This window comes from Dreissena polymorpha, chromosome 12 (assembly GCF_020536995.1).
Source record: "Dreissena polymorpha isolate Duluth1 chromosome 12, UMN_Dpol_1.0, whole genome shotgun sequence".
NCBI classification, from domain to species: domain Eukaryota; kingdom Metazoa; phylum Mollusca; class Bivalvia; order Myida; family Dreissenidae; genus Dreissena; species Dreissena polymorpha.
This window is the reverse complement of record NC_068366.1, coordinates 39,721,670-39,746,780: the sequence shown is the minus strand read 5'-3', so window position 1 is coordinate 39,746,780 and position 25,111 is coordinate 39,721,670. Positions and strand designations below refer to the sequence as shown.

Genomic DNA, 25,111 nt, shown 5'->3' with positions numbered 1-25,111 from the left:
AGAATCCACTATTTTTAAACAAGACTTATCAATTTAAAACAAAAGTGTATATTTTAAATCATGGTTTCAAAAATGCGTGCATTTTGCGAACGTTTAACCATTTACAGTTTAGTGAATTTCGCCACTTAAATAACTTAAAACGAAACTATCAATTTTTTTTATGAATTTTGCATGTAGTGACACGATATATGAATCTGAGAAGCTCTACTGAGAACTGCTATAACAGCCGTGTGTTCTCACAAGCTTACGGTCCATTCTAGTAAATACTAAATGCACAAAACCAATATATGCTATAATTACAAAAATGTGTCCTTCCCAGTATATAGATGTAAATGGTCGAATATTTTAACTATATTGAAGCAAAATAATGGAGACATTTTTATATGACTTTTCATATTACATGAAATATCTATTTACAGTGGTTTCAATATAGAATTGTACCTATACTCATAGGTACAAAAACGACCGTGTTAGTTTAACAGATTAAAAACAAGTATAAAAGAAAATAGCTTTGAATTATTCATTGAAAATAAGAATTTCTTACCTAAGTCGTATTCTTTCGAATCCCACGCGAAAACAATATTATACATTCGGTCGGTGAAATGAAACACATTTAAAATTAGTATTTAAAACATATGTAAGAAAAACATTCGCAAATAATGCACGTTAATACCGCTGTCACCCACAATGAAAACTGAGATTTATGACCCCTTCAGAAAATTGTACCACTGCTTCGTGCATTTATTAATTTTCCAAATTTAATATTTGTAAAAAATAATGTGTGTTAAATTGTTTTCGTTGATAATTTAGTTTAGAATTTATCATGGTGTATAACTTGCAGCGAATGGACCAATATATCCAAGGGAATCATTGACGTATCTTACTCGGACAATAGAAAGAAAACGGCGTCTATGCTCTTACAAAAGCTGCCGTACTGGGACAATAACTCTTGCATAGAGTTGGCTTTCCATTCTGCAAAGCAGGACATTATTGCGCGGGACAATAACTCGAGCATAAAATTGGACAAGCACTCTAAAAAATATGACATTATTGCACATCCTGCCTGTCAGAGGGCGTTTGATTCCTTCTGGGAGATGGGTCTACATGGAAAGAAATCGTCAATAATGGTATAAAGTTATATATAATATACGCCAATATATATGCAAATGAAACCATGGCATGTGTTTTATTTACAAGTTTGAAAGCATATCGCTTATAATTAAATATGTATCCCTGGTTAAGTTTTGAACGCATGAAATCGGAAACTGAAAGTGATGCATTTTTAACTGCACAGCGTATGGATGTACATGAAATGTAACTTCAAAATATAAATGCCACACACAAGAACATCTGTGTATAATCGGGATTGTGTTGCCCAATTACATTCAAAATCAGAGCTTTAAGGTTTTGAAATATGTTACTTCCACAAATGAAACATTTAAGTGTTGCTGGGAACGAGATTTTAACCCATTTGGTGCTGAAGTTTCCGAAACAAACGATGTGACTACCGTTGCGCGTACTTTGTCAGCCCATGTTTTGCTATCAAAACAATTTTTACTTTGACGTATAAACTGAACCTAAGTTATTAATTCTGTGTAACGATAACTTTCCGTATTTTCTTTTGATTTCGTATGGTTAAAATTAATGTCAGCTTGTATAACAATTAAATACAGTAGGGCATCGTTCGACATAGATAATTTCCGGAAAAACTTCTTGCTTTTTGTCCATGTGTGTTGTTTTTTTCTTACTGTTCAATTGTTTTGCTTTAACAGAATGCAAATGTTGTCTTTTGTGCTGAAGTTGCATGTAAAATGGAACAATTACATCTGTCATGGTGTGTGTATTAACCGTTTTGGCTGTCATAATGACGATTGTAGGCAATATTTATGTGTGTTTTACCCGAAAATTGTCAAAATCTAAATTAATCTCAATTAATCATGTGGTGTTGAACTCGAATATAATGACAGTAAAAACAATAGGTTACAATTCTAATGCATATGTTCACCTGAAAGTATTCTACTGTCACTTGATGTAGTGTAAGATGATTGTCTAACAGTTGATTATCTGACAGCAGACAAACTTTGTACTAAATAGGGTTTAATAAAAAAAAACTAATTAAACAACTTTTGCGAATCTGTGTCCACTCTCAGAATGCCATATAAGGAATGATAATTTTATTTGTAATGACAACACCATTAATGTGTCAGAAATGTGATTGATTCTATTAAATGATTAAATGATACATACTCATAAACTTACTTTATTATTGTCATTCATTTTAGTGCGGGATGTCCCTATAAATGGTTGAGTTCATAAAGAAAATACATTTTTCACGAATATTTAGTGCATAATATCAATGATGTGCATCTTGTGTTGTTTTTTTTCATCCAGTCTGTATCCCAAAGTTACACATATAAAGAATGTAAACGTTTGTTAGGGGAATATTATTTATACATTTTTTCTGGTTCCTGTACACTTAGTAAGATTTTTTGGATAAATGATAATCAAAACATTCATAGTGGTCTCACTTTTCAATATCCTATACAGTATTATAAATACATTGTATTGTATGCATGGTATGTGTTATACAAATAATGTAACTAATTGGTTGTTTTTCATATTGAAGTCAAGATATGTGATTTAAACGTATATGTTAATGTTAGTATGTGTATTATTTTTGTATCGGTAATAAACATTTCGTTGTGTTCGGTTCAATACAAGGTGACGCATGCCATTTAATATGTAAAGCATGTTGCGTTGATTTTGAAAATCATATTTTAACCTCTACGAAATGAAATGCGTGGATTTAGTTTTCTACACGTATGCTAGGCTTAAAAGTATATAAGCTATAACTACATTGCTGTTAACAAATAGCATTGACACATTTACTGTTTCCATAACAAAAGTAAATTAAACTGTTTGGTTGATTTTGCTCTTATTTTTTGTCTTAAATTCTATAAAATGATAACAAAACAAATCTTGTCATGTCTACCGTGAGTATTTAATGATTTATAATACTACAAATAATTCTGTACTTGGTAATTTATTATGTGCATACGCAAACAACTGAGTTCTTTTCAACATAAACTGATCAGCATAACGTGTTATGATACTGGTTGAATTGAAACGTCATTTTTATACAAAACGACGCTAATCGGCGTTGATGACATGAACCACAAAAGATGACATAACTTCGCGAAATTAAGGAATTGGTTGCTCAAAATTTAAATCTTTGATTCGTCTGATTTAGCACATATATATACATGCTGAACTGAATTTGTAATTTTTTAACTTATGGGTCAAAATTTCGTTCCCAGCCACAACTAAATAACGGCGTTTTTTAGTCTTTTATGATCAACTTATTTACACAATAGTGTGAAAATAAGTCCGATGGGGTAAAACTTGTCACTTAATGGTGTTTATTGATTATAAAACATTGCTTTGCGTTAAGACTTTGTTAATTTTGTTTAATGACTTTATAAGACCATTAAGTTATTAATGATTATACACCGCTTGTTCAGATCAGGCCGTCAGCGTTAAAATTGGTCATAACCCGGAGGCACTTGGTAAAACACTTCGTAAGAAAATTAACAAAAAAAAACATTATGTGATGGAGCTATCGTAATCTTGGAAGTCATGTCTAGTTATACAAACATGGGTATTGTGTGTCAATGATTTGCTAAAAAAGTTTAATTTGTTTAATATAACGTCTTTAATTTCAGTTTGCGATGTGTATTATCTTCCCAGTACTGGCAGGACTTTTGGAATTTAATTCAACAGACAGTGTTAAAGAAAAAATCAGGAAATGTTTCTTTATGTCAAAAACGAAATTTATATACACCATGGTAAGCACAAAGAAATATCTGGTATTATGTATATTATACTACTGATATACACGTTGAAAACAAGCATATAGAGTATTTATTACAAAGTAGTCCAAGACAAAGCATCAAACGCTGCATTCAAATTATTCAATAAGTATTTGTACCTTCTATCTTGATCATCAAGCGCACTAAGTCAATGTCGATCTCATTTACATATTTATGTATTTATTTTCATAGATATGGTATTTTGCGTTTTTGATTCTCTTCGCCTACGTACTCGTGTTTGAACTCGGAGACACTGTGACGACCACTCAATACGTATTGTTAGCATGGGTGGTGACTATGCTTCTGGAAGAAATCAGACAGGTAAGTGTACGCTTACTAAACACAAAAGTTAGTTAAATAGAATAAAAATCGTTTTGTTTTAAATTAGTTTCGATATATAGCGTGCTATATGTATTTACAATTCAGTGTATCGGGCTCGTTTTAGATATAAACTTAAAATACAATTATTAGAAATTATTTCCTTTTTATAAATTCTTACATACTTACTATAAGCGTTTAAATTCAGGTGTTTTGCATAATGAAAAGCTCTTAATAGTCACGCTTTGTAGTATTTAAAAAGGCCTGAGCTGATTCAATGGATAAAGATTTTCTACAACGACATACATACCATTATTATCAATAATGGTCACTTTTCTGAGCCAATAGCCATACAACGTGGTGTAAAACAAGGTTGTCCCTTGTCAACCACCCTTTTTATTATCAGCATCGAAATACTGTCAAATTATATCGAGAACAATGAAAATATTAAAAGAATAAAAGAAAACGACCTTGACATAAAACAAACCTTTTTGCAGATGACACAACATACTTAATTGATGGAACAATTCATTCATTCACTGCTTTAATAAACGCAATACAAGACTTTAGTGAAATATCCGGCTTAAAACTAAATACCCAAATATCAACAGTAATGCGTGTTGGTTCACTAAAACATTCACTAATTAAATGTAAGGAGTACACAAACTTTATCTGTACCTCTGATGGAGCTAAAACGCTTGGTTTTTATTTCACAAATGACGACAATATCGATATGGTAAAAACATTCAACCAAAATTACAAGAATTTACAAAAAGCCAAAATCAATGGGAACACATAAAATTAACATTAATGGGAAAAGTCACTGTTGCAAAATTATTTGCGCTGCCCGAAATAATGAATTATCTGCCAATGCTTCCCACCCCCAAAATGATACAATACAAACAATTATTAAAAATATTTTCCACTTAATGTGGAATGGAAAACCTGAAAAAATCCAAAGAACAACAAAAGTTAAACCTATTGAACAGGGTGGACTGAATTTAACAGATATACATGCTTTTATACTTTCCAATAAGGCTAGTTGGGTCAAAAGATTGACAGATACAAATAATAAAGGCCAATGAAAATCTTTTACCAGAAACATTTAAATAAATATGGTGGCGACCTGGTGTTTGAGTGTCCTTTAGAAGAAAAACATATTATCACCAATTTAGAAAACGAGCTTCTAAGAGATATATATGGAACAAATTTAAATCATATAATAAAGCAAGACACATCAATAAAACCATATTATGGAATAATTAAACAATAGAGCAGAATAATCAACATACATTTTTCTACAGTAATTGGTATAAAAGAGGCATTTAATTCTTAGAACACATATTTGACTTCAGGTCTAAAACCTTTTACAAATTTGACACCTTTAAACATTTGTACGGTATCCCTACACATCATTACCCCAAATATTACACACTCATCAAAAGTATTCCAAAAAGCTACCAACGAAAACTAATTGTAGAAGATTTTTTTAACTTCAATCATGACACATTACTTGAAAAGGTGCAAAGTACAAAGAAAACATGCAAATATTTATATAACCTACAACAAACCTTTGATAAAAATGAAAATAAACAGCAGCAAAAATGGGAAAGTATCATGACTTCGTATAACTATAATATTGATTAAAAGAACACATATCAAATACCATTTAAAACCACAATTGACAATAACTTACGCAACTTTCAAAACTAAATTCTCCAACGCACATTACCTACTAATGCATACCTGTATAAATGTAAATTAACACCTTCTAATCTATGCTCATTCTGTGCTAGTTATAAAGAAAGTTTAAAACATATTTTGTATGAATGTAATATTGTACAACCAATGTGGAGAGATCTTGAATACTATTTAGCAAGCAAAGATATATACATTAACCTTAACGTGCTTGACATAGCTTTTGAGACACAAAAAGGTCAAAGGAGATTTACACAAAAACAAATGGCAGAAATTTGTCACACTTTAACATGATCTTGCCTATATGGTCGTATTCCTTTCCGTCCTACCTTTTTCCTACTGAAACTCCTTAAAAAATTTACTACCTTGAGGTATCTTCCTTCTCTTTTACAATTTTATATAATATTTTAGCATCATTTCTAAAAATTGACTCCAACTTTTATGCAGAAATTGTATATAATATGAACATATGATATGTTGATGTTGTAAAGGTTTAACCTTGTTTTTCATATGTATGCGAGATGTATGTTTAAATTGAATAAAAAAATATTTAAAATGTTACGTTATGTAATGTGTTTAGTGTTATTTTGTGTTTTTTTGGATCAGTAGGTATGCTACCTGTCAGTGGTTTCAATTTAAACAAATTGTGTATTATAATTATCTCTCTTTTCTCAGATGGCACGACACCATATGAAATACTTCACGAACGGATGGAATGTTCTGGACATCCTCACGATCGTTCTGTTTTCAATTGGATTCGGCTTACGATATACTGACCATTTGAATGCGTCACGAGTCGTGCTTGCTATAGACTTTGTGACTTTCGTTTTGCGCCTGAATCATATATTTTATGTCCACAATATCCTTGGTCCTAAACTAAAAATGATTCGCCAAATGGTATGTGCTGGTATTTTATTTTTTAATTTAATAACTTATATCTTATATTAACGATGTCTCAAAATTCATTAATTGTTAACACATAATATTGATATCTTCTTCAGACTGTTGCTGTTGATGTTGTTACTGTTGTTTTTGTTGTTGAATTGTTACACAACAGATACATGCTCACTTTAATGACGCCAATGTACAGAAAAGTCATGAGTCATGTTAATTGATGACGTAACATTCATATTAATTATAATTAATTTTAATTGAAATGTTAAATAAAGTCTACTTTTTTTGTATTATGTAACAATGTACTTATACATAACGATAAATGGTCTGATAAAAAACGAACGCACAAAAACACATTAAACTGTATATTTTACGCGACTTCTTCTTTTGTTTATATATAATTTTCTGCAAGTGATAATTTCAAATTTACTTTATTCTTTTATTTGCCTATCGTATTATTAAAATAATATTCAAACGCAAAATTGTTATATATAATATTTTTCGTTAACTATCGGATGCATGTTGTGTGTACTTACAGTTTCGGGATCTGCTGTACTTTTTGGTAATCATGGCAGTGTTCTTCTTCTCCTACGCCATCTCATCGTATGCCATCCTCTACCCGGATTCACCATTCACTTGGGAAACTGTGAGACAAATACTTAGAAGACCTTATTGGCACCTTTACGGGGAATTGTTCTTGGAAGAAACGGAGGGTAAAAATTACGAATAAGACATTAATACCATATACTTCCATATTGTCATTTTCATTGACCCATATTAACTACAGTTTAGGACACCTTAATAATTATGGACTGTATAATACGGAGTTGGAAATCAATTTAACTGTATAGATTTCAACACGACTTGCTAGGTTATCAAATGGCACTAAACGTAAGACAACATTTTCAATCTGCTTCTCTGTAACACTAAGGTTATCTGTCCAAGTATTCATATAAATCGAATGGATAAACCAGCTTTGAGTTATTGTTTTTCACTTGAATAGTGTGATTACAGCAGCCGTCCGATCGGTAAGTTGCGTCAGCAGACATATCAAATAATTATTATTTCTTGGAACATATCAATGAATGTGGATTTAGTACAGTTATCAACCGTAATATAGTTTAGTGGTATGAATGTAATAAGTTCAATCTCAAAGTAACCGTATTCAGCTGTCATTGTTCAGTGACGAACAGATCGACGTATGTGTGAGAGCAATTGGTTACTGCTTTACATGTTACTTAGTTATGGTAAACGCTAATCGAAATTTGACATTCGAGCATTTTGCGACAGATTACCAATTTCATTAACCTACATCGGGTATCTAAACTATTGCTTTGTTGTTTACGGCTATTTCGCCATGTAACTGTAATTAAATACAATCGCAATGGTCAGTTTAATCAAACATTATTTCCCTGAACAAAATTACCCAATGTAAGCGGTTTATCTGTGACAAACATTGAGAATGTAAATGATGTAGCGTTATTCGATCTGAACAATGACGCTAACACATAGACAAAGTTTCCATTTTATTTTGTTCCGTAATTATTTATTCATAAACTTTCATTAATAAAAATTATTCATAAACTTTCCAAAATCCATAAACAAATCAAGTAGTTAATCCACAAAATATAAGCGAGCCCCTAAATGGGGTCTCGCCCAATACAGCAAGAAATCGCGTGACTACATCCTTGCCTGTGTGCGTTGTACATGCCTTTAATGCAAAAAGTGACAGTTTATATACTCATTTTACACTAGACGATAGTATGTAATATAAGGAAAATTCCAGCCTATTAAGGAAAGAGTTTGATTAATACATGACATTTAGGCCTCAGCAATTGACAACATGGGGAAGATAGCTGGTAAATTAATACATTACTTGTAATAAGGCCGGCCACACCATGAAATTGTAAAATGATTTTCTCAAAATGTTAACTAGCTTTATGCTATAACGTCACACTGACAAGTGTACTTCAATAACAGGTTTGGGTTTGATTATACTTATTTTGCAAACAGGGTTGACCGACTGCACGCTTGATTCTGTTTTGTGGACAAACGGAACGTATCCACGTTGCCCGAGCGAAACTGGAAAGATTGTAGTACCCATTATGATGGCGATTTACCTGCTTGTTTCCAATATTCTTCTTCTCAACCTTCTGATCGCAATGTTTAGGTATATACACAACTCCTCTCGTTTTGAAGCAATGATTGACATATTGATTCATAACTTATTTCTGGAATTTATGTGAAATGTCTTATTGCGTTTGTTTATATATGTATATATATATATATATATATATATATATATATATATATATATATATATATATATATATATATATATATATATATATATATATATATATATATATATATATATATATATTTATATATATATATATATTTATATATATATACATATGAAAACTACGTAACGTAGGCTTTCTGATGATATATAATTTGTCAAAATCGGCCGAGAAATGAAAGTATAATTTAAAAAAAAAGACGTTAGTGGGTACATCAAAATGTATAACCTCCGCACTTCGATGTACGCTAATCGATAGCTACCGGTCACGTGACTAAGTTACGACAAGATATTTGCCGATACGTTCCCGTTTCATATCCATCTCATCTAGAGTCCGTGATCCGGTAGAATTTTGCTAGATTCTGGTTGAAATCGGTAGATTTTGGTAGATTCCGGTAAAATCCGGTAATCCAGTAACTGTGGAATTTCGGTTTTGTTGCCAGTTTTCATTAGTGTCATGTAGCCTCTTAAAATGGACGTCATATCGTGTTGCTCATGAGTATTTTAATTTTTCTATCTCTCGCGATTTCTCTCTCACTAAAATTCACGAATGACTGATCATCAAGAAGAACAAAAGAACGAGCTCGAAGCTCTGGAGTCGATTTATCCTGAGGAGTTAGAAGGTAACGTTTCATTGGAATAATTGATGTTGATATATATTCGGACGTACGTTTTTCGTATAGCGATTATGAGCGATGTGTACAGTACACTCCACGCGTTTTCTCCAATTTCCCTCCATACGCCGCGTGCAGTAACGCCGAGGGAGATTAAGAAAAATTCGCGAAACGTGGCGTTTGCATGATTTTGGACGCTGCGTTGAACGATCGGCAAAATTGAAAAGCCGACGCGGCGGCCCTCGGCGTTGTCAACGCGGGGAAACTCCGTGTTTTACAAGATAACGATCAATTTAACTTTGTTTGACTTCCTGATTTTGAAATAAAATTACATTTATTACAAATACATATATATATTTAGCTAAAGAAACTTCAGCGTACAGTTTATATAGTATTGACATACCTGTGCGCTGAAGCCAACCCCGTATCGAAAGTCAACCAGAGTCGTAACATATTTATGTCACGCTATAAATCAAAGAAAGCTCATTTTCTTGGATACATTTCTACATATATTGGTGAATGAATATAAATTACTGCATCGGGGAATATTTTAAGGTTCAAATGTTTCAAATGCATCTTACAATAGATGAAAATAACTCTCATCAGTGTGAAGTTCACAATTTTGACGCCCAGGGGTTTTTTTTAGAAAAAGGGGAAGACGCTGGACGCTGGGTGAAAGGGGAAAATAGAGTGCTAAAGAGACATATTTCGGGAAAAAATAAAAACTGTTTTAATCAATGTCTATAACTCATCTTCTCTGATTTCAGGTTTTTTTCACCACTGTCTGCGCCTCCGGGAAATGAAGGCATTCCCAAAGCAAAAAAGAAAGGCCCCATTCCCAATCAAATCTAGATGACATTTTTCCCAATTAATTTACAATAAAGAAGTTTTCTGTCAAAATCATAAAAAAACGTTAAGAAACACTGACATTTAGAGTGACTTCGCTTTATCCATTACGTTATATAGCATGCGCTTAACGACTCAGATGTAAGCACGTTTAGTTTGAGGATTCTTCTACCAAAATTTACAGTGATAAAGTGCGAAATGTTCTGCATGACTTTACAAAAATTAATAGGAACCGCAAACTACACATTCTAATCCAACTCCATAGACGCTACTTTCTATTTTAACGTGATTTCGCGACCACCGCAAATGAGCTAGTATTGCGATGGATAATAAAGCAATCAAAATAGACAATTTTAGATTTAAAGCTTAAATAAATGCTAAAAAAGATATGTTTTAGTGAAACATGATATTCTTGGAGGGGAAATTGTATTTTGAGGGGAACAAATTCTGGTAAGGGAAGATGCTGATCATCGGCGTCACTTTCTTAGTAAAAAAAAAAACCTGACGCCATTGTCGCTTTGTCAGGTGACGAGTTTTCATTTGGATACTTTCAGATCGACCTTGACATTTTATGCTGAAATTGTAAACATTACTTTCGTTTTCTGAAATCTATTATTTGTGATTAACTACTTATGTCTGGTGGATTATAAGACTGATTTCAGTGTGAATCAGGTAGTTTTAAATAATATTTACTTTGAGTTTGTATTAACACTACAATTTGTTTACAAAAAAAGCCAGAATAACCTAAAATACCGGAAAATGTCATTCTGAATTTGAAAACACTTGAGCACATTGTATGTTACCAGGTTTTTTTTTCCACTTTTTGGGAAGATAGCCCATGGCTTTGGAATTGGGAATTTTATCTGTATTTTCATGAAATTGGGAAAATAAATTCATTAGCCTTTTTTTCCACACGAAAAGTTCAATGATTAGGGAAATACTAAATTTGATTTAGCTCTTCATAATCATTCAAATTAAAAGAAAAAAATCATATAATACTTTGTTAGATGTAATTGAATTAAAATTGAGATAAAATACACATAAGACTTCTTTCTAAAAAAAAAAAAAAAAAAAAAAAATTTTTTTTTTTTTTTTTTTTTTTAAATTGGGAATTTTTTGCCACATTTTGGGAAAAAAGTATACTTTTTGGGATTGGGAACATAGCCGAATTTCGGCTATAAAATCGGGCCAAAAAAAACCCTGGTTACTTAAAATAGAAATAACGTCATATGACCGTGAAATCTCGGGAGATTCGCATTTCAAGAAAGTCTGTCACATCGCTGTTTTTCTCGATATGTAAGAGCAGAATAGATAAATTTTAAATGTTTAAGATAGTATTTTGTAAAAGAATATATCAGTTAAATGTGAAAAATGTCAATCTTTCCGATCAAGTGGTTGATTTGGGCCAATAACTGCATTTAAAAGCTGTTTTGGACCGGTCTTTGCTGTCAACTTTTCGGGAATTTCTGGTTGACTTTCCTAATGGGGTTGGTCCATAACTATAATGTCGCGCCTGTCAAAAATCATAAAAAGCGACATTTAAAGTTATGGTAGCCAGAACTAATATATATTTATTTATTTATATATATAAATAATATACCATTAAAAAAAACAACAATCAAGATAGATCGATCCCCACGTGGTTGTAGAAGTAGTTGTATAGAAAACTCTTTGATTTACTACAAACAAAATGTCGTCTTAAAACTGATACTTACCAATTAATATAATCACAGTTCGCAACATTGTTTTTATTTTGAAAATTTAATCCAAAGTTTTCATGTAAGCAGGTGTTTTTTCTATACTGAACATGTAAACAAATGACCAAGGACCCTAAAAGTCTCGCAAATCTGTGTGAATTGACAGTTTGACGTTATCAAAGGAAAGCCGCTTCCTGTCTGAAGGCATAACTTACTCAAGTAAACACGTTCAACGAATGCATAAGGAATGGTTTTAATTGTCGGAACAAAGTTGATTCTCTTCTCACTAATGCATTTATTTTCTCTTTGTAGGTAGGTTATTCCATTGATTGCTAAAAGAAGGTGGTAACTATTGAGTTGATAGTTGCATTAAATATTCACAGTTGTATTCTAATTGCGTCGACATTCAAAACAATGTTTACCAGTAATTATGGACCAAATCGGCAGAGTGGCATTCAAACATGTTAATCCCTTTTGTCAAAACACCGCAGACAGCAGTCTACACAATAGGTCAGTAGACAAGCTTTGTGTGTTTTCATAACGTCAAACACTTAATCCAGTTCCGCTCAGATGTCTTCTTTAATCAGTTTACAGTACAATTACTGTTAAAATAATTACTCTACTAAAATACAGTAACGATAAAGATTCGGCTTGTTCCATTTGAAATTATTTTGGAGGAAATATCAATTTATTCGCGATATAATTTTGTTAAAAAATACCAAAAAAACTTTTTAACCGAATTCAACAGAATTAAGTGTTCTTTGCGCTACAAAATTTGTATACAAAAATCAATACAGGCACGCTTTTCAGGAGTATACCTTGACCTTGTACATTGCAGCATAATTTTCGCGCGCTTTTGTCGGGAAATATACATGAGGACTGTATATTGAAAGCATTTGTAAACGTCGTGTTAACATTAAAAATCGTAGTGTGTTTCGGATTACTTATTATTATTCTCATTTGAAAATTTTTCGGAACATTTATCCTTGTGTTATATGTGTTATGATTTAAATATTAGTTTTAAAAATATAGTGAGTCTTTTTTTAAATAAAAAGCGTATAATATGATGTACTTTATTACTTCTTACCACATATTTCAGTACTGGAAACTACTCCATATGCAGTCTTTGAGATCACTCTTGCCTCCCAGAAACATGAAGATGAAACAGATGAGGAATCTGGTATGCATGAGGAGCAGTCTTCCTGAAAACTGCCAGTAAAATATCAGTCTGACTGACAGGCAGTTTTCTCCATCAACTTTGCATAAGAAATACAACTCTCATAGATATCAGGACTCAGTTTATTAACAGCCATAGCCTACTACAATTAAAAGAAGTAAAGCCTGTCTCTTTAACTTACATTACGTAATCTGGCCTTGTTAACATTTGGAAGGGTAACTTTGGTTTTGGGCTAGTAGTTTCTGTCAACTTGCCCATACCAGATCACCAACAACTTCGATCCACTTTCCTGATGCTAACATTCCAATTGAAATGACTGATAACAGTATCAATAGAGGCTTTAAAAAAGAAACAAGTCAGGCTTATGATATACAAACCAGATTAGAAACAAATTCAATAAAAAAACAGAGCAGTATTTACACTGACTGTAAGTGTAACAGGCTTGTCTTTCTGGTTATATTTTTTCCATCCTCTTCAGGTAATCTTTATTAAGACTTATGCTTTTAGTAAATAAAAATCACAAAGTTTAATCAAATTAAAAAGTTGCAATAAATGACATTTTTAAGGATATCAGAGTCTGAGGGGTAAATTTTTTAAAAGGTCATAAAAGGCCTGACACATGTTTGAAACGTTATGCATAATGAAATTAGTTTGATTTCCGAAAGCATAGATGTAATTCAAAAAGCAGAGTTGCAATGTTCAAATAGGAAGTGGATATGATATTTGCTATGTGGTCCTCCATTCAAACCAACTCATTAAGCGTTCTTAAGATCTTTCCAAAGAAACCTTGCACTTTTCTTGCCACAAAACGCACTTGATAATATCTCTTTAAGGTTTAGGTTTTCAAAGCAATTGAGCTGATAAATATAAAAATGTTTACACTACAAATATATTACAAAAATATTGCTGTAACATTTCAGTATCATGTACCATGAAGTTTGGCTACACAGCCATCTACCCAGACGAGCCACCGGAGATGGAGATCACAGACTCTGACAACTTGGAGGAAGATGAACTCACAGACCTGATCAATCACATGCAAACCTTGGTAAGTATTCTAAATAATGACTTGGCTGATATTATGCATAAGTAATATGTGCCACAAGAAAGGTATTTTCCTTGTGAAGAAGGCTATGAATGTGTTTGTAAGCCTGGGCATATGTCAATAAACTTTTTTGTGTGTGTCAAAAAGCAAGCGTTAGTTTCAATAAGTCTGGCTGTGTGTCAAGTTCCGTGAGTGTGTCAATATGCCAAGCTGTGCGTCAAGATGCCTGAGTATAAATCAAGACTACAAACTGTGTTTCGAAAGGCTTGATTGTGTGTCCATAAGACTGAGTGTTGTTCAAAAAGCCTTTGCGTTTGTCAATATGAATGGGTGTGTATCGAAATGCCTGATTGTGTGTCAATATTCCTGGCTTTTTAGTTGTGAGCGCTAGCTCACAACTAATGTAGAGTGAGTTTTGAAAGTCAGTCTGCTTTGAACTACGATAGCGTCTGCTTTACTACGCTAGGAACGATAACCACCACATCTGCCTATTTATAGTTCTCCACTGGTACACACAGTGTGTGTATGTAATCAATAGTGTATAACAGCTTGTATGACGACATTAGCCAGTTTAGGGTTTAACAGCTTGTGGGACGATATTGTCCAGTTTATCATTGAAATATGTACATATTGGCTGCTTTCAGGGAAAACAAGGCTTAATGCATGTCAAATAAGATTAGCCTGTGCACACTGATTAGCCTGTGCTATGCGCACAAGCTAATCAAGGATGACACTTTCTGATTGTTTGGTGTTTTTCGTTTTAAGAGAGTCTCTGGTACTGGGATGACAATTAATGCATATGCATTAAGCCATATTTTCCCAAAATGAAGCTTAAATTATCTTTTTTATAAATGATTAAAAAAACAAAAAACATCTCGACCAGTGCTTTAAGACACACTCTTTGTAAATCGGAATGGGTTGTTTTCATTTAAACTTGCGATATAAAAAGCTATAACATAATTTTGAAAACTGAGTTGCGTCTAAGATTATACAATAGCGAACAACTTCAGTGCCTTCAGCGCTTTGATTTTTGAAAGGCCTTAGAGTGCTTCAGTAGGACAAGATGTGTCTAATAAGGCTGTTTGTCAATATCCTTCAATGTGGGTCAATATGTTTTGATAAAAAATATTGAGAGTGCATCAATAGGCTAAGGTGTGTGTCAATAGGCCAAGGTGTGTGTCAATAGGCCTTGGTGTTTGTCAATAGGCCTAGGTGTGTCAATAGACCTAGGTGTGTGTAAATAGGCATTGAAGTGTGTCAAAAGACCTATGTGTGTGTCAAAAGCCCTAGGTGTGTGTCAATAGCCATTGGTATGTGCCAATAGCCCTTGGTGTGTGTCAAAAGGCATTGGTGTGTGTCAATATGATTGGTGTGTGTCAATAGGCCTAGGTGTGTGTCAATAGGCCTTGGTTTGTGTCATTAGGCCTTGGTTTGTGCCAATAGGCCAAAGAGTGTTTCAATAGGCCTTGGTGTGTGTCAATATGCCTAGGTGCGTGTCAATAGGCTAAGGTGTGTGTCAATAGACAAGGGTGTGTGTTGATAGGCCTTGGCTTGGTGTGTGTCAATGAGCCTATGTGTGTGTCAGTAGGCCTAATTGTGTGTCAATAAGCCTAGGTGTGTGTCAATAGGCCTTGGTGTGTGTCAATAAGCCTAGGTGTGTGTCAATAGGCCTAAGTGTGTGCCAATAGGCCTTGGTGTGTGTCAATAGGCCTAGGTGTGTGTCGAAAGGCCTTGGCATATGTCAATAGGCTAAGGTGTGTGTCAATAGATTAGGGTGTATGTCAATAGGCTTATGCATGTGTCCATAGGCCTTTAAGCCTTTGTGTGTGTCAATAAGCCTTGGTGTGTGTCAATAAGCCTAGTTGTATGTAAATAGGCCTAGGTATGTGTCAATAGGCCTTGGTGTGTGTCGATAGGCCTATGTGTGTGTCAATAAGACTAGGTGTGTGTCGATAGGCACATGTGTATATCAATAAGCATAGATGTGTGTCAATAAGCCTTGGTGTGTGTGTCAATAGGCAAAGGTGTGTGTCAATAAGCTAAGTTATGTGTCAAATGACTAGGTTGTGTGTCAATAGGCCTAGGTGTGTGTCAATTGGCCTTGGTGTGTGTCCATAGACCTTGCTGTGTGTCAATTGGCCTTGGTGCGTGTCAATAGGCTAAGGTGTGTGTCAATAGACAAGGGTGTGTGTTGATAGGCCTTGGCTTGGTGTGTGTCAATGAGCCTATGTGTGTGTCAGTAGGCCTAATTGTGTGTCAATAAGCCTAGGTGTGTGTCAATAGGCCTTGGTGTGTGTCAATAAGCCTAGGTGTGTGTCAATAGGCCTAAGTGTGTTCCAATAGGCCTTGGTGTGTGTCAATAGGCCTAGGTGTGTGTCGAAAGGCCTTGGCATATGTCAATAGGCTAAGGTGTGTGTCAATAGATTAGGGTGTATGTCAATAGGCTTATGCATGTGTCCATAGGCCTTTAAGCCTTTGTGTGTGTCAATAAGCCTTGGTGTGTGTCAATAAGCCTAGTTGTGTGCAAATAGGTCTAGGTATGTGTCAATAGGCCTTGGTGTGTGTCGATAGGCCTATGTGTGTGTCAATAAGACTAGGTGTGTGTCAATAGGCACATGTGTATATCAATAAGCATAGATGTGTGTCAATAAGCCTTGGTGTGTGTGTGTCAATAGGCAAAGGTGTGTGTCAATAAGCTAAGTTGTGTGTCAAATGACTAGGGTGTGTGTCAATAGGCCTAGGTGTGTGTCAATTGGCCTTGGTGTGTGTCCATAGGCGTTGCTGTGTGTCAATTGGCCTAGTTGTGTGTCCATAAGGCTAAAGTATGTGTCCATAGGGCTAAGGTGTGTGTCAATATGCCTTGGTGTGGGTCAACAGGCTAAGATGTGTGTCAATAATATTTGGTGTGTGTGTAAATATGCCTTTGTTTTTCCATAGGCTGAGGTGTGTGTCAATAGGCCTAGGTGTGTGTCAATAGGCTAAGATGTGTGTCAATGAGCCTTGGTGAGTTAATATGCAAAGGTGTGTGCAACTAGGCATTGGTGTGTTTCAATAGACAAAGGTGTGTGCCAATAGGCTAAGGTGTGTGTCAATATGCTTAGGTGTGTGTCAATAGGCCTAGGTGTGTTTCAATAGGCTAAGGTGTGTGTCAATAGGCTAAGGTGTGTGTCAGAGGCTAAGGTGTGTGTCCATAGACCTAGGTGTGTGTGTCAATAGGCCTTGGTGTGTGTCAATAGTTGTAGGTATGTATCAATAGGCCTAGATGTATGTGTCAATAGGCCTAGGCCTGGGTCAATAGGCCTAGGTGTGTGCCAATAGGCTAAGGTGTGTGTCAATAGGCTAAGTTGTGTATCAATAGGCTAAAATGTGTGTCAATAGGCTAAAGTGTGTGTCAATAGGCTAAGGTGTGTGTCAATAGGCTTGAGGGTGTCAATAGGCTAAGGTGTGTTTCAATAGGCTAAGGTGTGTGTCAATTGGCTAAGGTGTGTGTCAATTGGCTAAGGTGTGTGTCTATTGGCTAAGGTGTGTGTCAAAGCGCTGAGGTGCGTGGGCCTTCATGTGTGTCAATATGCCTTGGTGTGTGTGAATAGGCTGAGGTGTGTGGGCCTAGCTCTGTGTCAATAGGCCAAATGTGTGTCAATAGGCCTAGATGTGTTTCAATAGCCCTCAGTGTGTGTCAATTTTTAATAGGCCTAGGTGTGTGTCAATATGCTTAGGTGTGTGTCAATAGGCCTAGGTGTGTTTCAATAGGCTAAGGTGTGTGTCAATAGGCTAAGGTGTGTGTCAGAGGCTAAGGTGTGTGTCCATAGACCTAGGTGTGTGTGTCAATAGGCCTTGGTGTGTGTAAATAGTTGTAGGTATGAATCAATGGGCCTAGATGTTTGTGTCAATAGGCCTAGGCCTGGGTCAATAGGTCTAGGTGTGTGCCAATAGGCTAAGGTGTGTGTAAATAGGCTAAGTTGTGTGTCAATAGGCTAAAATGTGTGTCAATAGGCTAAAGTGTGTGTCAATAGGCTAAGGTGTGTGTCAATAGGCTTGAGGGTGTCAATAGGCTAAGGTGTGTTTCAATAGGCTAAGGTGTGTGTCAATTGGCTAAGGTGTGTGTCAATTGGCTAAGGTGTGTGTCAAAGCGCTGAGGTGTGTGGGCCTTCATGTGTGTCAATATGCCTTGGTGTGTGTGAATAGGCTGAGGTGTGTGGGCCTAGCTCTGTGTCAATAGGCCAAGTGTGTGTCAATAGGCCTAGATGTGTTTCAATAGCCCTAAGTGTGTGTCAATTCTTAATAGGCCTAGGTGTGTGTCAATTCGCCAACGTGTATGTTAGTAAACGTATGCAGGTCTCAAATAGGCCTAGTAGGTGTGTTAAAAGTGGTTATCAATAAGTCATTCTGTCAATAATGATTAAACATAACATAAAATAGATTTAAGGGCTAGTAAATACTTGAAATAATTATTACAAGAACACTTAAAATTTCTAATCTTATTGGGTTGTTTATACACCTACTCCTAATTCTAGGGCAGAGACAAGAATCCTATACACATTTTTCAAAACATTGTATGTGAAAGTCAAGCACTTTAAGTTTGTCAAAGTTTAATTAAGTAGTATATTACGGAAAGCTTTATTGGCCACTCACCCCACTGATATGCAAACCTAACCAAAACGAGATCACATGTCATACATACACACTGCTTTAATGTACTTATAATTACTAGTATGTAGTATCTGGATGTACATGTATCTTAATTGTGAAACAAATCCTGGATGCGCTTGCAGCGTATGTGGATTATGTTGTGTCTGTTTCCCAGGCAGAGGAGAACCTGGGCATGGCTATGGTGTTCACCATGGTGTCAGCCATACAGGAGAAGCTTTCCTGCTGTATAGATGAGAGGAAGAAACAGAGGAAGGCTGCAGAGGAGAGACGGGTCAGGGAGGAGGAGGAACTAGAAAGGGTGAGGGCTGCATGGTGGCAGTATGGGCATTTTGGGCTGGGCTAATTATATCCCCACATTTTAGCATAGAAAATGAGAAATTTTGGCTCAGCTCATTATACCACAAGCCTTTTGGCAGGGCAGACATACTCTGGAATCATTCTTTAAGGTTAGATGTACAGTCTATCCATTGATCGGTAAGCATGAAATGGAATATGTTTGTTAGTGAACTATGTTCAAATTTAAATTGAACTGTTAAAAATTGTAAAATAATTTGTTTTCTTTAGCCATAATATAAAAAAACAACTATTTTGTGTACACGTAAATTAATGTATTGCTGATTTTGGCAATAATAAAATAAGGAGTATGACTCTGCCATTCTCTGATTTGTTTTTGTCTGAGCGTAATCACTGTGGGGAGACGGGCTCACTTGCATGAGGTGGGCCATTTTGTTCCCCTACCGGTTTCACCGGAGGGGACTTATGGTTTGCGCCCTGTGTGTCCGTCAGTCAGTCAGTCTGTCACACTTTTGTGGATCCTGCGATAACTTTAAAAGTTCTTCATATTTTTTCATGAAACTTGAAACATAGACAGATGGCAATATGGAGATTATGCACGTCATTTCATTTTGTTCCTACGTCAAAAATTCTGGTTTGCAATGACAACAAATAAAAAAAATCTGACAATGGTTGAGCCGGTAGGGGACATATATTGCTTGGCAATAGTCTTGTTATTCCATGCCAATTAACCAGTCAATTGTTATGAGGTATTCCCTGAAAAAAAGCTGTGAAAGCTGTGAGGGGGTATAAGTCACATTTGTTACCATCTGAAGTATTAGCAGGGTGAGCATGACAAAGTAGGGACATGAAAGTATATGGTTTGTAGTCTTCAACTGTATGCCTAATCCATAAATAAATATCTTCTTTCAGAAAAAGTTTGAGGGCACACGAGTGACCATAGAGAGTTTCCTGGCCTGGAAGACAAAGTTTGAAGCAGAAATGGCTGAACTAAGGAAGCGGAAAGCAGAAAGTGACATCTTGAAGAATAGACTCTCTGGTATAGATTGGCGTCATTCAGCTCAATACTTCTGAACCCTGTTATCATAAATTACATGCTTATTATGTGTCCTCATTAATACTTTGTTTTGTCCCGACAAGTGTTTCACAAGACAAATGACAACAAAACAGAGAGATAGTGGATTGATCTTTTTTTTCTTTAAACTGATAAAAGAACTTCTGTATTCATCATAATGGTGCTTTGTATTTTTCATAAAGGTCTGTTTTTGGTTTAATGTTGTTGAGCTAGCTATACAATGAAATGATAAGTATGAAATGATAAGTGATTCACTTCCATTTGCACCAAACATAAGGAGGCTGGAAAGTGTCTTTTAATTAAAATGTAATGATATTGTTTATGTTGAAGGAATTTGGTTATATAACATTATCAATTTGGATGACATTCAATACATTATTAATAAAGATTAAATTACATATTAAACCTGGGTTCACATTTACTGTATAGTCTTTAAAATGAAGAAATATCTTTTTGTCCCCTACCGGTTTTACCGGAGGATACCACTTATGGTTTGCGCTCTGTGTTTCCGTCTGTCAGGCTCTCACACTTTTCTGGATCCTGCGATCATATTTTTCCATGAAACTTGAAACATGGACAGATGGCAATATGGAGATTATGCACGTCATTTCATTTTGTTCCTTCATCAAGAATTTTGTTGCTTTGGCAACAAATAGACTAGAAATACTGCTGAAAATAGTGGATCCTGCACACTTTTCTGGATCCTGCGATAACTTTAAAAGTTCTTCATATCTTTTCATGAAACTTGAAACATGGATAGATGGCAATATGGACATTATGCACGTCATTTCATTTTCTTCCTTCATCAAAAATTCTGGTTGCTATGGCAACAGATATATATATATATATAATCTGACAATGGTGGTGCCGGTAGGGGACATATATTGCTTGGCAATAGTCTTGTTTTAAATAATATTTTGAAATTGTGACCTATTCATCCCAAATTTGGAAATGATTTTGACCACAATACTTAAGTCCCCATGTTAGTTTATTATTTTTAACATTTACATACACATTACAAAAATATTATCTTTGGATGCATGTGAAATTCTGACCATGATGTTTTTTATTTACAGGCAAAGAATTATTCATGCGAGATGAATCCATGTTGGACTCAGATGTGCAATTTTTACAAGCAGGTTTGCCATTAATAAAAGTTTAATTAATTTATATAGTATGCTAAACTGAAGTAATGGAATTTTGACTTTGGCAAAAAACTAATAATGGGCTCAAAATACTTCTATTGTTACAGATAAAAATATTTCAATACGTGTTACAGCAAATAATAGATATCTGTAAGTATAACACATCAGAAAATCTGATTTTAGAACTTGTAGAGAGATAAGTGCTAGAATGTCACTCATTTGACAATCAGGGTTTAATTAAAGTGAAGGTAATGTTCAGACATAGGAAAAACGTTTACCCCTTTAAATAAAGTAGAATTCCATTTTTGTTCTGCGTTTACAGAAGGAGAGAATGTGGAGGTGGACGAGTCCTTGTTTCAAGACATGGATGATCTTGACCTTGCAGAAGATGTTGAAGTGGAGGACTGATAAATTATATGAATAGTTTCTGTATTTGTTTGTGAATAAATGTCTTTTACATTTATGTTATTATATTTTTGCGGGGTTTGAAAGGTTTGATTTGGTAGGCCTAATTTATAAAGGTTGTTTTTGGTAGGTCTAAATTGCAAGTTTTCCGTGTCCAGTTTGAACTGGCATGTATTGTATTCGTGTATACTTTTTGTTGAGACCACTTGCAAAAAGCTCAATGTAGCCATTACAAATTTTGAATGTATACAAGTCAAATGTAGCACCTATTTCCCTACCTATAAGGTCATCGCCACTCTTAGAGGTTAAACATAACAAATGTTCATATATGATGTGTGTCCGAGCTTTTTCTGACTGCAATTGTGTTGTTCATCTTGCAATCTTATATAACTTTAAAAAAAATGATAAGACAACGTTTCACGTGTAATACCCTACCTCAAAGGTAAAATCTCACTTCACACATCTGGGCATACATGACTTGTCCGCACAGTAACATTGTCATTCATCATGCAAATTTAAACATACATTGCCAAAGTATCCGACATAAGGGGGCTGCAGGGTTTTGTCAACATCCGTCTTCCTACCTCAATATTCAAGTTAACACTTTGAGGTCCAATTTGGAAATTAAACAGCTTTGTCTAGACGTTAGATTTGTCATTCACGCAATTATAAATACCCTGTAAGTCAAATGGAAAATTTGGCCATAACAGCTTTTCATTAATGTAACTTTTATCATTCAGCATTTTTTGTCCACTATTATGATAGATAAACAATGTTTGATGTGTACAAACCGTCGTTGTGCCTCAAGGGTCAGTCACACCGAACGTTTGACTTTTGTATTAGGCCATACAACAACTTGTCCAGAATTTTACTCCTTCATGCTATTTATTAATTTACCAGACATGATCAACATGCGAGGAATGTGTGTTACCCTTTGGGCAAAGGTCAATGTCACACTAAACGCCAAAGGCCAAACATGTGCATGATGAAGCTTGTTACATAATAACTAGAGTTGACAATGGGATCGACATGCTGTTTACCGTCTTTTAGCAAGTTTTGCTGACAGTTTGTAAGTACTTTTTAGGACCATATCTAGATAACACAATACAGATCAATGCTTGCAGGCATTTCTTGTCGAACGTTTGCAATGGCATCGTAAATGTCCGCGATTGAACTCAAAGAATGTGGTTCCGATGAGACAGCTGGTTAAAAACATTTAGTTTTTTTCGAGAATGTATCGTGGTGTAAATTAACTACTACTATGTACTTCGCTGCATAATGATAATGACTGTCTGTTGAAAATACGTAAGTTTTCTTAAACCTAATGAACAATCAAAACGTCGCAATTTTTGCTAAAACCCCATTAGTTCCAAAATGGTTCCAGTCATTGGAAAAACAGCTCTCAGAGGTGGAGTCAGGTTTTTTGATAAAGTTTTGTGAAACATTTTGAACCCTAGTGGTCACCTTTGTGTCCAATAACCATTAATATGCATGAACGTTGCTGAACATTTGTTCTTAAGATATCTCAGCCGAGTTAGAAAATGTTTACGTTCCGTGATTCTTTATACATTTTAAGAAGAGAATTTTTTTAAACTTTTGCTTAATTTCTGTACATTTACGGATTTTTTCCCCGTTTTTTGGTTGCGTAATGCTTGGAGGCTTTTAAATAAAAAACATAATCAGTACAAACGCTGCCTTGAGCCATGGACCTATGTGTGTATATGATCCTGCATGAGCGTAATGATGACACAAGACTCAATTATTGTTCTCCACACCAGTCTTTTTAACTACAGTCCCGATACGTAAACGGATCCCAGCTTGCCGCAGACCGACTAGACATTGCAATTGTTAGCTTGCATGCGCACATTTGTTCGAATGACGATGTGTGCGCTAACTTACACGAGGGACGATGTGTGCGCTCACTTGCATGAATGACGATGCGTGCGCTCAATTGCACGAATGACGATTCGTACACAATTGAAAGTGATATATGTGTAGAAACACACCCACTAAATTAATACTAACACTACACCTAAAGGTTATGTACACATTTAACTTATGTTTTACTACCTTCTATAAGGGTGTTTAGATCTAAACTTCAACTTAATATTGACTAATTAACCAACGTCCCAAAGGAAGTATTAACATGTGTTATTACCATAGACCTAAGCAAGTATCGGATTAGCCTACCAGTGCCAAGGCTGGTATGACATATAATTTTACAATGTCATTTTATTGGTATAAAATGTCATTATAATAAGATAATATCAATTCGACATTATGATTATTAGATTACGAATTTAAAGGGGCCTTTTCACAGATTTTGGCATATTTTGAAGTTTGTCATTAAATGCTTTATATTGATAAATGTAAACATTGGATCTTAAAAGCTCCAGTAAAAAATCAAGAATAAAATTTAAAAAAGGACAAAAAGTAGCCGGTACCAGGGCTCGAACCAGTGACCCCCGGAGTCCTGGAGTTAGTCTAAAGTAAAAATGCATTAACCCTCTCGGCTATTCCGCCGGGTATACACAGATTAAGTATTTTATACGTTATATAAGCAATCTTCGTAGTTTCGTAAATTTAAACGACAACAACAGAACTCTCCAAATTATTCAATCGTTTCGCGTTGCAACGCTTTATAATTTTTAGGTTTTCAACTCGTCAAAAGATACATATAATGGCTGTATTGGACTGTGGTAAATGTTCAGTAATACTGTTTCCTCACAAATATCATAACTAAAACGAAAATTTGCGACTCTGAAACAACTTTTTTCAATTTTGTCAATTCACCAAACCGTGAAAAGATTCCTTTAAAAAAATAATTGTAACGTAACAGCATATAATGTTAAATAAACTATTAGGGTTTTATAAAGAAAATATTTGAATGTTAGAAACAATAATAACATAAATGAAGTTTGGAAATTTAATAATAAATCTTTGTGATATATTGGCCATGATTAAAGGATTTGAAAATTATTATTCTTTAATTAAGATCTTTTGCAAGTAAAGACAAGTCATACATGTACATTCAATGTTAAAGTAAATCAACAATTTGAAAGGGCAAATATAAGATATTCTA

General features: G+C 34.7%; 2 protein-coding genes and 1 long non-coding RNA gene across 3 annotated transcripts in view; all 3 read left to right on the top strand.

Moving 5' to 3' along the window:
* The window catches only part of LOC127852547 (uncharacterized), a 48,257-nt gene extending 38,713 nt beyond the window's left edge, over positions 1-9,544 (top strand). Inside the window, exons 16-22 of the mRNA XM_052386502.1 lie at positions 842-1,127; positions 3,723-3,845; positions 4,062-4,190; positions 6,561-6,782; positions 7,318-7,492; positions 8,793-8,949; positions 9,535-9,544. Coding sequence (XP_052242462.1) covers positions 842-1,127; positions 3,723-3,845; positions 4,062-4,190; positions 6,561-6,782; positions 7,318-7,492; positions 8,793-8,949; positions 9,535-9,544 — 1,102 coding nt within the window. The remainder of the gene's footprint in view (positions 1-841; positions 1,128-3,722; positions 3,846-4,061; positions 4,191-6,560; positions 6,783-7,317; positions 7,493-8,792; positions 8,950-9,534) is intronic.
* On the top strand, positions 9,526-22,087 carry LOC127853816 (RWD domain-containing protein 1-like). Its single transcript, XM_052388607.1, has 7 exons — positions 9,526-9,704; positions 13,338-13,418; positions 14,336-14,463; positions 19,265-19,408; positions 20,317-20,443; positions 21,556-21,618; positions 21,947-22,087. Exons 1-7 carry the CDS (start codon positions 9,632-9,634, stop codon positions 22,030-22,032), a joined length of 702 nt encoding a protein of 233 aa, XP_052244567.1. The 5' UTR covers positions 9,526-9,631; the 3' UTR covers positions 22,033-22,087.
* LOC127853824 (uncharacterized) lies at positions 15,551-19,238 on the top strand. The gene is made up of 3 exons (XR_008036770.1): positions 15,551-16,484; positions 17,142-17,962; positions 18,558-19,238. It is a non-coding gene; the product is annotated as an uncharacterized LOC127853824 (long non-coding RNA).
* Positions 22,088-25,111: the final 3,024 nt, after the last annotated feature.